Source organism: Triplophysa rosa, linkage group LG24, assembly GCF_024868665.1.
Source record: "Triplophysa rosa linkage group LG24, Trosa_1v2, whole genome shotgun sequence".
Classification (NCBI taxonomy): Eukaryota; Metazoa; Chordata; class Actinopteri; order Cypriniformes; family Nemacheilidae; genus Triplophysa; species Triplophysa rosa.
In genome coordinates, this window is record NC_079913.1 from 8,607,019 (window position 1) to 8,620,632 (window position 13,614).

The 13,614-nt window shown below is 38.4% G+C and overlaps 2 protein-coding genes across 8 annotated transcripts in view; both read right to left on the reverse strand.

The window, feature by feature from the left end:
* anks1b (ankyrin repeat and sterile alpha motif domain containing 1B) overlaps positions 1-9,128 on the reverse strand; it is a 164,681-nt gene extending 155,553 nt beyond the window's left edge. For 2 of the 5 annotated variants that reach the window (XM_057324674.1, XM_057324673.1), the window contains exon 1: positions 8,621-9,128. In XM_057324674.1, the coding sequence (XP_057180657.1) occupies positions 8,621-8,751 (131 nt within the window). In that variant the 5' untranslated portion in view covers positions 8,752-9,128. The remainder of the gene's footprint in view (positions 1-8,620) is intronic. The other 3 variants (XM_057324671.1, XM_057324672.1, XM_057324670.1) reach the window with 2 other exon arrangements.
* A 2,142-nt stretch (positions 9,129-11,270) lies between these two features.
* The window catches only part of bltp3b (bridge-like lipid transfer protein family member 3B), a 29,146-nt gene continuing 26,802 nt past the window's right edge, over positions 11,271-13,614 (reverse strand). For all 3 annotated transcript variants that reach the window (XM_057323733.1, XM_057323732.1, XM_057323731.1), the window contains one exon: positions 11,271-13,211. In XM_057323733.1, coding sequence (XP_057179716.1) covers positions 13,071-13,211 — 141 coding nt within the window. In that variant the 3' untranslated portion in view covers positions 11,271-13,070. The remainder of the gene's footprint in view (positions 13,212-13,614) is intronic.

Genomic DNA, 13,614 nt, shown 5'->3' on the forward strand with positions numbered 1-13,614 from the left:
CCATCTCACTTCATCACTGACACGTGTGAAAGACTAAACCTCACAAAAATGGTCTGTCTTGTGTTTCACTACACAATAAAAGCCAATATAAAATAAAAGTCATGTTTGGCACAACAACAATGGACCCTGTATTTTGGTAATCATATGGATGTACCTTGTATTGTGGCAGTATTTTCATGACAATTAAATTTGTATTTGCATTTTCGAAGCATTAAGGGGGTCGCACACCGGACGCGGAAGCGCCGAGCTGCGCAGCGTGCCACTCGCATAATTTAACATTAAATTAGATGTTGACAGAAAATCATCTTTAATGTACAAACTGACTTCTCCATAAACTGCCAGATGCATTAATCTGTTTGGGAATAATGGAAAAACAGCACATTAATACAGAAATCTCTCGATTCTACCACATTAATAACAGAGTTGTCCTAGACGCGAAGCTGCGTCAGCGTCAGCGCTTCTACGTCCGGTGTGCGACCCCCTTTAGCCTATTTCTCCTAGCTATTAATGAATGTTTGTGCAAAGGCTTCGAGGTTAGAATATCTCTAGTCACACATGAGAAGAGAAACCAAGGCAGAAAATCGTTTCTAAAAAACTTGTAATAATATTTTTTAAGTTCTATTTTATTATATTGTTAAGTCAGTGATTTGTTGGCGTTTCATGTTTTGCACATCATAGTAAAACCGTAGTACTGTTTGTATAAGACGTTTTTAAAATAATGTTACAACGCAGAAAAACATTAAAGGGATAGTTTACAAATATGGTGTACTGTAGTTTACTCTGTTTGACTTTCTTTAACAAAACACAAAAGCATAACAAAAAGGCATAACATTAGTGACTGACAGCCTCAGTCACCATTCACTTTCATTGTTTGGAAAAAAACAGTGGTCACATTTCTTAACCTTAATGTGCTTAAAAATATTAAAAATATTTACAAATACATATCTCAGCCGTCTCTTTTGATTTGGGTTGGCGAAATGACATTCCACATTTAGATTTAATGTGTTTATATATCAGGCAAGAAGGGGGAAAAGAGTGATAGAGATAAAAATGGAGTAAATCCAGCTCTCTTGGCACCTCTTGTCTTCATCTGCTGTTTGCCAGGCAATGCTGACCATGCCTCTAATGGGACTGTAAGCTGAGTCTCGGGTTCGATCACGAGAAAGAAAAAGAGAAACTGATCAATACTACAATGCAGGCCCTGCTACGAACAATATAGCTGTAAAGCTGATTCAGGAAGGAAGAGAATATTGGAAGGAAGAGAAGGATTGAAAGATAAAGAGAGGGGATTTGTAAAAGACAAGATACAGGGGAAGAGAGGGAACATCTCTATTCGTTCATCGTGGCGTCTGGCTGAAGGATTTAATTAGACCTCTAAGGTCAACAGAGAACTTTGGGATGTGTGTACAACAAGAACATAGGCGCTTCAATTAATTTTAATGGTTGTTTTTTGGCTGGTGTAGGTCCCATTTTTGATAATGGGTACTCATTTTTGAGAAGACTTCTTTTTAAGACAATCACATGAGCATGCACATAGTACAAAATGTTTTTCAATGCAAAAAGGTCAATAAGTGTTTAACAAATGGTCAAAGGTCATTTTTGCATACTTTTGAGCTCCTTGAAAAACACCAAAACATCCTTAGATAAACTTGTAAGCTTATTAATATGATCCTGTGATTTGGGAATGTTAAACATGCCAGGTATGTAGGTTACACTGGTAGAGGACTTGGGCAGGCAGCCCACAAGGCTCAGGATAGGCTTAAACACACACTCATACATGGGGGGGACATTTTTAAAATGTCCATAAAACAAGCTAATCTAATGACTGGTCATGTGCTTGAGGGGGAGCCGAGCCACCCAAGCTCTAATGCCTTTAAACCCTCATCCAAACAGCACTGTGAAGGCCATTTATCAGCGCAGAAAACAGCGAGTCATAAGCTACGATAAACTAAAGGATGAGGGGCTGAGAGGTTGATTTATGACAGCTTTTCAGACAAAGGGCAAGCACGCTCAGAGGAGTAGAACATTCACAGACAGGAGCATTACAGAAAGCTAAACTCATCAAAAGGCCGCACCAAAACAGATGGGTTTACTCCACAGTACAGTTAGCCACGACAAGTCAAGCCACAATTTGAGGACAATGAGCTAAACTGGTCTAGGAAATGGAATAAAAAAAACCTTTTAATCTGTTAAAGCTGCAATCTATAACTTATCGCCCTCTCTGTTTAAAGCATGAAATTGAAAATAAATTGCGGAGTTTTCTACACATGGGATGCAGCCAAATGATGTTAAACTTACATTTCCTATGAAATCATACTTCAAATTATAAATCGTTATCATAAGCTCTGAACACTGATTTTTTGTGTACTAGCTCAATAACTGTTTTTTGTTTTGTTTAAAAACAAAAGTATATACTGTAAATTGACACTTTTAGCAAACATGCTACGAATAATGAATTGAGTAAATACACTGATCGCTATTTGAAAAAAAAAGCATTATATACAGTATATTCGATATAATAGGGATGTCTATAACGTCAATAACCGCTGAATTGAACCCTTGTATTGACAACTACCGTGATATTAATAACCGTGATTATTTAAATAATGTTAATCCTACAAATATGATTATATTTGTGATATACATAAAACAGATACAGTATCTGGTTGCCATTTTAACATAGTAGATGGGGATTTTGCATCCATTTAACATTAAAAGCCACAAAAATAAAAGAGAAAATGCAAAATACATTTATAGAAATCATTTATATCATATTAACTTTATAGTGAGTTGTTTTGGCCACAATAAAATCTAGCATTATGATAGCCCTACTTTTAAATTTTATTAAACTTTATTAAATTAATAATTATGGTTGGGAATCAAAAAACCAATTCCAATTCGGAACCAGAATCGAAAGGTAACACTGTGTCAACTCCGGACGCGACCGGCGCGACGCAACATGACAAAAGATATTAGAAACACATTAAAACCCATTATAATTTTACATTTTGTCCACACTGGATGCGGCACACTGCGACAAACCCATTAAGAAAAGCAGGTTGTCATGCCTGTCGCATCCGGTGTAGACACGGTGTTAGGCATCGGATCGGAATCTAAAGGAATCGGATACTTGAAATTACAATTTCAATTCCTCTTATCAATTCCTGTGTACATATTTTCAGAAATGTGCATGTGTTAACTTGTGAACTGCTGATATCTCCAAAAAAAACTTATGAAAATTAACCATATTTTTTTACTATAGTAAGCATAGTTTAACTATAGTATTTGCAGTAAAGTACAGGAACCACAAATTTACCAGTTTCATTATAGTAAATACAGTTTAACCATGATGTAGTTTAACGACAGTAATACAAATTGTAATTAACCATACAAAACATGGTTGCTATGGGTATATATACACAAAACGGTGCTCATAAATACATGTATATATTTTGAAAACAGTCAATCCATACAGGATGATATATCTAAATGTTTTACTTCAACTGTGGAATCGAAACTGGGAATCGATAAGAATGGAAATCGATAAGCAGAATCAGAATCAGAATCAATAAAATTTAAACGATACCCAACCCTATTAATAATAGGCATCTTTTTCAATTTGTTTCATCTATTTACTTCTATCTATAAAAATCTATAAAATTCAATTAAAAATGTTGCCCTAAAATGCAACTGCATAGTACACCTACTCCGAGTACTTCTGATCTTTGATCAGGTATCTGTACTGAGCCAGAACATGACAGTGAAGATATCGTCCTTCCCGAACCACTGTAAACTCTGACACGTTTGAAAACAAAATTGTGTTTATGAGGTGACGGGTTGCTATAATGAGGAAGAAGTAATGACTATTTTTGCAGGTGTGCAAGTTTTGTTACAATGCGTCTTTGAAAGTTATTTGAAAGCTTATGTCTGAGCTTCTAAGTAGCAAGTAAACAAAAGCAGAAATGCATACAGGTTTATTTTTACAGTTACCATATGTCTGTGAAAAAAATATGTTGTCTGTACAACCACTTGCAGAGACTGCTGACAGATATTTAATTCAGCTAGCGCTTTATTGCTTAACAGTCTATTATTGGTAGTGACTTGCTCTAAACATTACATAAAAACAAAACAAACTTGGGTTTCTTGCTTTATAGTAGAGGCCTTAAGTGGCTGTTTCTTGCCAAGAAAGAAAAAAGAATTGGACCAGACTTAATGCTGAAGGTCGAAAGTCTGGCTTTTGCCACTGTCTGGTTCCCATGCTGAGTCACTGTGTAAAATTAAATTTTCTTAAAAGGGTCATTTTTTGACTATCTATCATAGGGTGATTTATAGACAGTCACACACGATTGTGCACTTAGAAGCACAGACAGCCAAAATGTGTCTGAGACAAACAACCTCCACACATGAACAGAACATTCCCCACACTCTGACCTTTGACCCCGACTACACCACCTCTGTCCACTTCTCACTTAATGAATGGTGACATTTAAACGTCCTCTTCTCCACTATCTGAGCCAGCTCCCCCACACTAGCTGACGGCTGCTCTCCAGACCAGAAGGTTTGGAACTGTCCGTGTTCTTAGTACACACTCTGACACAGTGAAGTGTTTACAGCTCTAAACGACACTGCGCTGCATGCCGCACGGCACCGTGGTCTGTTTTGGTGCCTGATAAGATGGGGGTAAAAGTGTTGAATGTTTATTTTCATAAACTGCAAGACTATGACACAGCCCCAGAGAGTGACGGAGAGAAAACAGATTCCAACAAGTCTCTTCAACTTATTATCAGGAGGAAGAGGTTCTTAAATTTAACAAAAAAAACACAGATGAACATTAAAATATAATAGTATAATTCTACCCATGCGTAGCTTCGTATAACCATTCTTTTTATCATTTTGCTGACTCTCATGTCATTCTAAACCCGTGTGACTTTCTTTCTTTTGCAGAACTTAAAAGAAGATATTCCACAGAACATTGGTAACCAAACAACACGGCACCATATTGACTTTCACCATTTCTCAAAATATCTTTTTGTGTGGCACAGAATAGTCATACACAGATTTTTTTCGGGGGGTGAACTATCCCTTTAAGAGTGATTTGTCAACAAGTTGTCTTAAACATCCTGACTAGTCATACATTTTTCCAACATCTCAGGAGAGAAAGATGCTCTATGACTCAACACAGGCTGCAGAGAATATTGAAAAATGAACAAAATTGGTATGTGGGACAAAATTGGTATGTTTGTGCTTTTTATGCCATTCGTTTGTTTTCGGTTTTAAGTTGCATTTATTCTGAGTGAATACATTACATTTATATTTTTCCTAAATAAACAAAACTAAATTTCTGTGTGAACAGAGTACGACTATAACAAAAAGCATGTGCTTGTGTATCAGTGTTCATTAAAATAAGCAAAGAACAGGACACAGGAAATGTAAACAATATGCCATAATAAAAAATGTAATGGAATTTTGTGATGTATAACAGTTTCTACGGCACCTTAATTTTAGGCTCCAGTGATAACACAATACATCAACGCATGTATGACTGACAAGCTCACCGTCCAATCAAATTAGACAACAAGGCAATCACTCAACGGATCCTCCCATCTTGCTTGTATCACAACCAGCATCCTAAATTTCACAATTTCCTCACTGAATCACTCAGTGCCAGTAAGTGACGTATTAGTAAAACACAGCAAACAAACATTGAGACCTAATCCAATCCAACACAAGTCTCACTCATGACTCAGACACTTTATTAAATGAGACAAATAATGGCTGTGTAATCTAGTTTGTCATGATCATATTAAACACTGGGTGTATGAATGTCCTTTCATTTAAAGTCATGTGTTGCCGGGCTAATAAAGCAATCATACTGTGTTTTTATTGATGGGCTAATCCATTAACACGACGAGGGCACAACACATTGATTGTAGTAGCGGTGGGCCCTATCCCCCTTTGCAACACTGTGTAAGTGTGTGAGAGGTCAATGTGTATTGCTGGAAATAGCTTAATCGAAGCTTAGTCATTATTTATTATAGTGCATGTTAAATTGACTTTTTGTATACTTTTATGTATTTTGTGTTTAAGTGAACCTTTGGGCAAATCCATGCAAATGTCAACCTTAGAATTAAAAAGTTTTTACCAAGGGGTTTTCACCACTGATCGCTCAGATGGTGGATTAAATATCCATGTGAAGTCTCTTTTATTGATTTTTTTTAAAGCGTAGTTTTCCATAGCCAGGTAAATTGTCTCGTTCATAACGGAATGTCACATACGGTCCATATTCCTCATAAATGGGCACATGAAAATTAAATTTCTATAAAGAGCCATTCCTTCTCCATTTGTTGGGTACTGCTTCTGGTTTGCACATTTTAATTCACATAAATCCTACAAAGTACGTTGTCTCTCAAAAACGTGCAACCCTTTTTGTCACATGCATAACGCATGAATTTTCAACTCTTAAAATATAAACGTGCAGACTGATATTTTTCCGATATCTGGAATCTATCATCAGGGGTTTAGTAAAATATAAACAAATGATTCAATATATTGGTAATAAATACTGTACATTCTCAGAAAATGTATAGTTCAAAGCTTAGGTAACAATCCTTCCAAAAACTAAATTTTTGCAATTCACTAAAAATCAAAGCAGGATACGGGAAATCATTTCTATTTTTGCCTCAACTATTACATGAGACAACCAGTCTTATAATCACATTCCTGAAATTCTTTATATGACCTCTGACCTGTCATACACCCGACCCTATTTTTAGATAAAACCATGTGAACCCTCCTCAGGCGATGCCCTCTTAACTCACTGCGACCGATGAGACAAAACTTCCAGCATTGTGGACAGATGGACTGAGACAGACCTCCTACTGTACTGTACTGCACTGTACTGCCCCATCCCTCTGGCCAACAGTTCTGACCCAATAAAAGAAACGCACTTCCCATCATGCAAAACCAAGCTAACCACAATGTGTCCACCAACAAAAAAGAACAAAGACCAGACAACAATGTCTGGTTATGTCATTATCACCGTAGAAATGCCCGGGACAGGGATCTTTTGTCCAGACAGCAACACTCAGAGCCATCGATTGAACTCTGCAGAAATAATCAGCGGTTTTAACAAGCGCCGTGCCTGATGCCACACACACTTTCATTCTCTGCTCGATTGGCTTTTCTGCTGTCTCACGAGCTCGCGAGCAGGCGAGCAGTTCCCAGGTGCCCTTCCCCCATCCCTGCCCGGCCATTCCTGAAGCATACGCTCCCCTATGTACGCTTGTCATTTTATAGACTGATGTGGCGTGGAACATTCGTCATACTTCCTGAGTTCATAAACGTGAGACATCAAGAACTGTAAACACACGCACACAGCTGATCAAACACATGACAATGAGCAATTCGAGAGAGACACACACCAGTTATGCGAGAAGCGGCTGTCACATAGTGACATTAAAGCTAGTAGAGAGATAAAGTTTGAGCTGAGATGAAACACTTACAAGGCAACCGGGTTTAATTGGCTGATTTAATTAACTGATTAACCATCAATTAAAGGGACAGTCATCAGTCTGTTATCATTTTTCTCTCCATCATGTCAGTCAAAACGTGTGTATGATTCTTTCTTCTGTGGAACACAAAAGATTTTGTGTCCATGCAGTGGAAATCAATGAGGGCCAATCTTGTTTGGTCACCAACATTCTAAAAAAAATCTTTTGGAGAAGAAAGTCACAGGTTCAGACATGAGGATGAGTAAATGATAAAAGGATTTTTCCATCCCTTTAACTGATCAATCTGGTTCAGTAATGTTTTTAGCGTGTTTGTAAAGTTCAATCACAAACCTGTGACAGCATCTGGCAAATACAAACGAAAAACGTTTTGTATTTTTACCAAGATTATTTTGTTTCATTTAAGTGTCTGGATTGTCATAAAAATGGGATTTGCTTTAAAAAGAGCAACAAAAATAACAACATTTCAAATATGTGTTAGTTAGAAATATATGATAGGAAATGTTTAAGTTAATATAGGACTTTGGAATCATGGGAAATCTGAGCGGGGTTTGTGACACCTGGAACTTCCATGACATCGGTAGATCTTGATTTCATCGGAAACATCTCAAACTGCTCTTCGTTTAATCTCAAGGCCATTTAGGAGAAACAAATGAGATATTAAAAAGGGTCTTTCTATATTTTGGGTGGGTGTTGCAAAGGGTTAACACACACACATACTACACATTCTTGACCGCTTTCCTCTATGGGCATGCCCCCGCCACATTCACTTTTAAAACGTCCCTTCCCAAACTTCAGGTTGAACAATTAAAGCGCAGCCACCAACCCAAAAAGTGATGACTTTTTCTCACACATGTCAGTGTGTGTATGAACAAAATGCACATGTATAGGCAGCTTACATCCCGACAGCAGTACTGTATATTGAGGGGCGCAGTGGGTCGGGGATGCCTGGAGTGGGTGTGTGCGTGTCTGTGAGAGAGATATTATTTGCTCAAGCAACTGCAATCGCTTTTCTGTATTCATGTAAACAGCACAGACTCCTCAGTTTTCCGGAAACCCATTTATCCAAACCCATTTGGGGACACATACACAAACTTACGACGTTTCCATACCTGAGTAAACCGGTCAGAGGTATGGAGCCGGAGCCCGATCCCAGCAATCCTTTCTTCCCACTCAAGAGCTTCTCCGCCAGCCCCACATTACCCGTCCGCGCCGCTTCCAGCAGCTCCTGCTCCTTCCCCATCCCGGACACGAGTTTAATCCACGAAAACAAAAACAATCCCGAGCTTCCGAAATAAACGGCGAGGTTTCCTTTTACGACATCTGCGGCATGTCACCGATAAACAGACGTTCTGCCGCCCGTTGCTGTAGCGAATGAACCCGTTAGTCCATACCGGAGCTCAATGATGGAATGATGCACCGGATGTTTAACACGGTCCCGGTGCAGCTGAGCCGAACGGAAAGATGACGGTTCGGTCGCCTAGAGACGCGGGCTGTATCACGCGCAAAGGCTGCTCTGGGCTCGCGCTCTCGGTCACGGTACGCACGCTGTTCTCCGCGCGCTCTTTCTCTGAATGTGTGCTTGTGTGTGCCGTACCGACAGCAGGGCGGCCCAGAATCAGTCTTTCTTTCTCTCGGTTCCTCTGTGGCAGTGTGTGTGTGTTCTCCTTGCTCCTTTACGTTGGGTAAAAATGGGACACTTTGCCTCACGTGGAATATATATATATATTATTGGGAATGTTTACATCCCATAACAAAAAAAAGTGTTGTGGCTCTGGGGTTTATTATAAATATTATGTTACTTTAATTTATACCAAGATCTGTTTGAATACTCGATTCTGATTGGATGGAAGGTGTGCTTTAAAACCCTTTAACGCACCGGTAGCTCCTGTCAGTTTGATTACATTTGAAATTAACTGACAAAATAACATTTTCACCTGTTTGATCTAAAATGACACCGTAAACAACAATAAAAGCTTTAATTTGGCAAATGACCATGGTATGAACGGGATAATCCACAGCTAGCTGTGCATTAAAGGATTTTAAAGCACTTCGCGGAGGGTGGTTCTTGGCCTCCACGTCGTGCATTAAAACCCTTTAACGCACAGCAAGGTAGGCTACAAAAAAATAAATAAATAGAAAATGAAACATATTGGCCTTACATAAAATAACCATAACCACAATGGTAGGCCATTTGTGTTAAAAATATATGACTAAAAAGATTCCTAAAATTTTACTATAATAAGACTGCCTGTACATTATATTCTCTTGGTTGCACATGTCCTTTTGAAAACTCTCATTTTAAAAATGACATTGTTTTTCATAAAATATACAAAAAAAGACTAATCAATATTATCGACCCACATTTCCATCTCATTTATAATACAACTCAATAACGTAAAATACCATGGTACTGTATAGTAGTCTGTTAAGAACCAAATTATTCAATACCACAGTATATTAGGCTACTCTTATTTGATCATACCACGGTACAGTACCACTACAGGTCTTTTAATAGCCGTTATATCTAACTGCTCCACAGCATTGTATCCTATACCATTCAACTGTGAAGTTTTCGAGAGAGAAAGGCAGAGCAGAAGAGGAGGAACACAAGAAATGAAAGAGATGTTCTTGTGTGTCAGTGAGTGAGTGAGTAAGAGAGAGAGAGAAAAAGGCAGCTGCAGGCGCACTGGGTGTTGGACAGAATCAGTAGATTTCAGCTTTGCCAAGAAACAGAAACAACCGGATCTTATGAGGCAGTTGTGTCGAGCTTTCTCTGTTACTCACACCAATACAAGCGGGTGTTCAGTGTCTATTTAATGTCTAACTCCAGGAATAAACTCCAGCACGGAACAGCAAACAGAGCAGTATTCATCTGCCTTAATAGGCAATGCATAGAGCGAGAGCTCACGCAGACATTTGGAGCCTGTTGGGGTTGGCTTTATCATTCACGAGGGTGATGAGATTGAGGCTGTATAGAGGTGAAGCCAAACCGAACTGAAAAACCGAGACTACATGTAGTAGAGAGGTTAAATAAAGTGGGATTTTTTGGAAACTCAAGGGAGATGTGCCTTTTTAAGTATCTTTAGCAAAAGTGATTCATCCACCACAAGAAGCCAGTGTACAGTACACAGTCCTGTTCTCATTCCATATACCCACATATGTCAAAACAGTTAAACAGATTCCCACACTTCATAAAATCAGACATCATCAGAAAGCGGGGCAAGTAGAAATGTCATACCCCGGACCCTGGGGAGTTGAGCCCACCCATAATAATTTTGTTTGAGTAAACTTGCTGTACAAGTGTAAACTTAAATGCATAAAGCTGAAAATATTGTTCTAGTTACAAGGCACTAGTTATGAAAGTCATATGTTTATATTTACAATTAAAGGTCCAGTTTATAAAATTAAACGGCACCTAGCGGTCGGGTTTGCAAATTGCAACCAACGGCTCATTCCACCCTTCCCTTACGAAGCACTACGGTGGCTGACACAGGACTATGACGTCGTTACGTTTTCGCTTCTTTGCATAAGAAACGCACTCTGTAGTTTGTCTGTTTAGGGCTACTGTATAACAACATGGTGAATTCCATGCAACGCGATGTATGTAGAAAGAAAAGGGTCATTCTAAGGTAATAACAACATAAGGCCTTATTATGAAAGACATAGTTGTATGTATATTATATTGCATTTCTGTCAATAGATCCTCCACAAATTGACACGTTGGACCTTTAAATAAATGCAAAACAAAGAACAGCATCATTTCAGCATTTTATTTCAGTTGTCTCAGTACTTCAGCAGCTTCTGACAGACAACAAATAATAATTTCACAAGTTTGCTTGTTCATCGTTTGTGCTAAAATGAGTGACCTTCAACGCTAAGGGGGCGTGTCTATACCATAATGCGGTGGGGCTAATGTGGCATTGGCCTAGTACTACAGAAGAAAGCAATTTGCAATTTTAGAGTTTCTGCAAACACACATATGTAATGAAGCGTTCCATTTAAAAGAAAAAAAAACATCTGGGAAATTTTCAGATGGATGTTTGTGGCATGAAGAGCACTACACGTTCAGAGGACAAAATGTAAGAAAAAGAGATAATTGTTAAGAAAAAGCAGGACCTCTGGAGAACACGTGCAGTCATAGGCACTTGTAGAGGACACTGTTCAGACATTAGGGGTAAACGGTGTATTAAATTTTATATAAATGAAAATTGAGATTTTTTCTCATTTAGCCTAGATATCATGTGTGTGGCTAGAAAATTTTACCCTTATATAGGCTACCCACTGAATAGACTGTAGACTGCTTTGCTTACATTCATGTTAAATGAATAATTATGGTATCTGATTGAGGACCTGAAACAGTGAGAGAAAGAAACAAGTAAGGTGAGACAAAAACGAAAAAGTTGGACGAGGTTTTTGCTGCTGTATGAGTAATATCATCGCACAAAACAAGCCCTTCACTGTTAAATTATAACTGAATAAGAAAAACCATGAACAAAAATGAACTAATGCAAACTTTTTAGTGTGATTTCCCACCATGCATCTGTTTTGGGCTGTTTACCCAACGTCCTTTTTTGTCATTTTTGTGCAGAAATGCTGGCAATCAAAGCTCAATAATATGAAAAAGCATCATTTACAAATCTCATGTTCAAACTATGTGACATCAAATCAGAAAACACCTGTGAAATAAGAAATAATAATTGAACTTATTTCACTGTTGCAGAGCAAACAGCAAGAAGGGTGAACGTGGAATGGGGCATTTAGTCGCAAATACTGAACTAATATCAAAGTGTTGCACTGAAAAACTCAACACATCCTTATCACACAGTACCAAAATACGACTTGTGCATCTCTACTAAAGTCCCATTAGTGTTTTTCATACATAAATGATTAAGTCTAATATAAGAATGTGATGTAAAAATGTCCTCAATTGCACTTAAAAAAAAACATTCTTGCGTATCACAATTACCATACTGTATATAAACACAAATTTATTAAGAGCAAAGTTCTTTTTAGTCTTTTGAATGAAAATCAAATCAGTGCAAATTAATGTTTTTGTAAGACATTCCTCCACAGATATGACATTCAGCGTCACGCACCCCGATTCTGTGTACGTAAGACTGTCCTGGGGTCAGAGGTCAAGGGTGGAATGTGCTCCTACACTGCTTGCAAATGGTTAGAAAGTTTGTGTGTACTACTCCATTACATTTTCCCATGATATCTTCGGAGGGAGTTGCATGTGCTGTGCGGCCAACCCCCTTAGACAAGAAACTGACAAAAAAATACAAGTAAGCTGTGAAAACGAAACTCCGCTGGCTTTCTTTGATACTAAAGCTATGTGTGTACACTATGGTAAAGAACACTTTTCTGTATAGCAGCGCCACAGGTCGCAAAGTCTAAATCCTTAGTCAGGTGAGCCTTCTTTTACAACACACACAGCCTCCTCTTCTCTTCACCCAAGGCTGCGGAGTTGGGCTTTTCTATAGCGCCAGGCCCCTCCAAGCACTCTGCTGCCCCCCTGTGGCGAGTGTCATTCTTGTACACACGCTGTACACACGACCACTAGCTTTTGCTTCCCCCGCTGGTGAGTTTGAGAGATTTCATTTGATGCTGGAGGGAGTCCATCTCCATATGGGCTTCTGCAAGTGCCATCTTGGCTTTGGAGAGCTCTAGTTTCAAGCATTCATTTTCCTCTATGAGCAGCTGGGTGGATAAAAAATAGTATTAGTTTGGCAGTCGAATTGTTTATGAGAGTATGGATGCTCTTACACTGTTGGGTTGAACAAATATTTTCTTTCTTTAACTGATGATACATGAACTAGAAGTAAAGCAAGAGACAACAGGCATTCTCTTGCATCGCAACAGATAGTTTCTTAAAGGGACAGTTTACCCAAAAATGACAATTTAGTTAACCTCATGTCACTGAAAGGCAATAAAAAAAGGTAAAATCTTTGAGACAAATGCTCATACATCCTTAGTAGATCATTGTGGACCTATTTGGAGCTTGACAGCTGTTGATCACCATCCACTTTCATTAAAATATATATATTTTTTATGTCCCACTGAGGAAAAAAGCATTTGTATTTTAAGCTTCATGAGAGTAAGT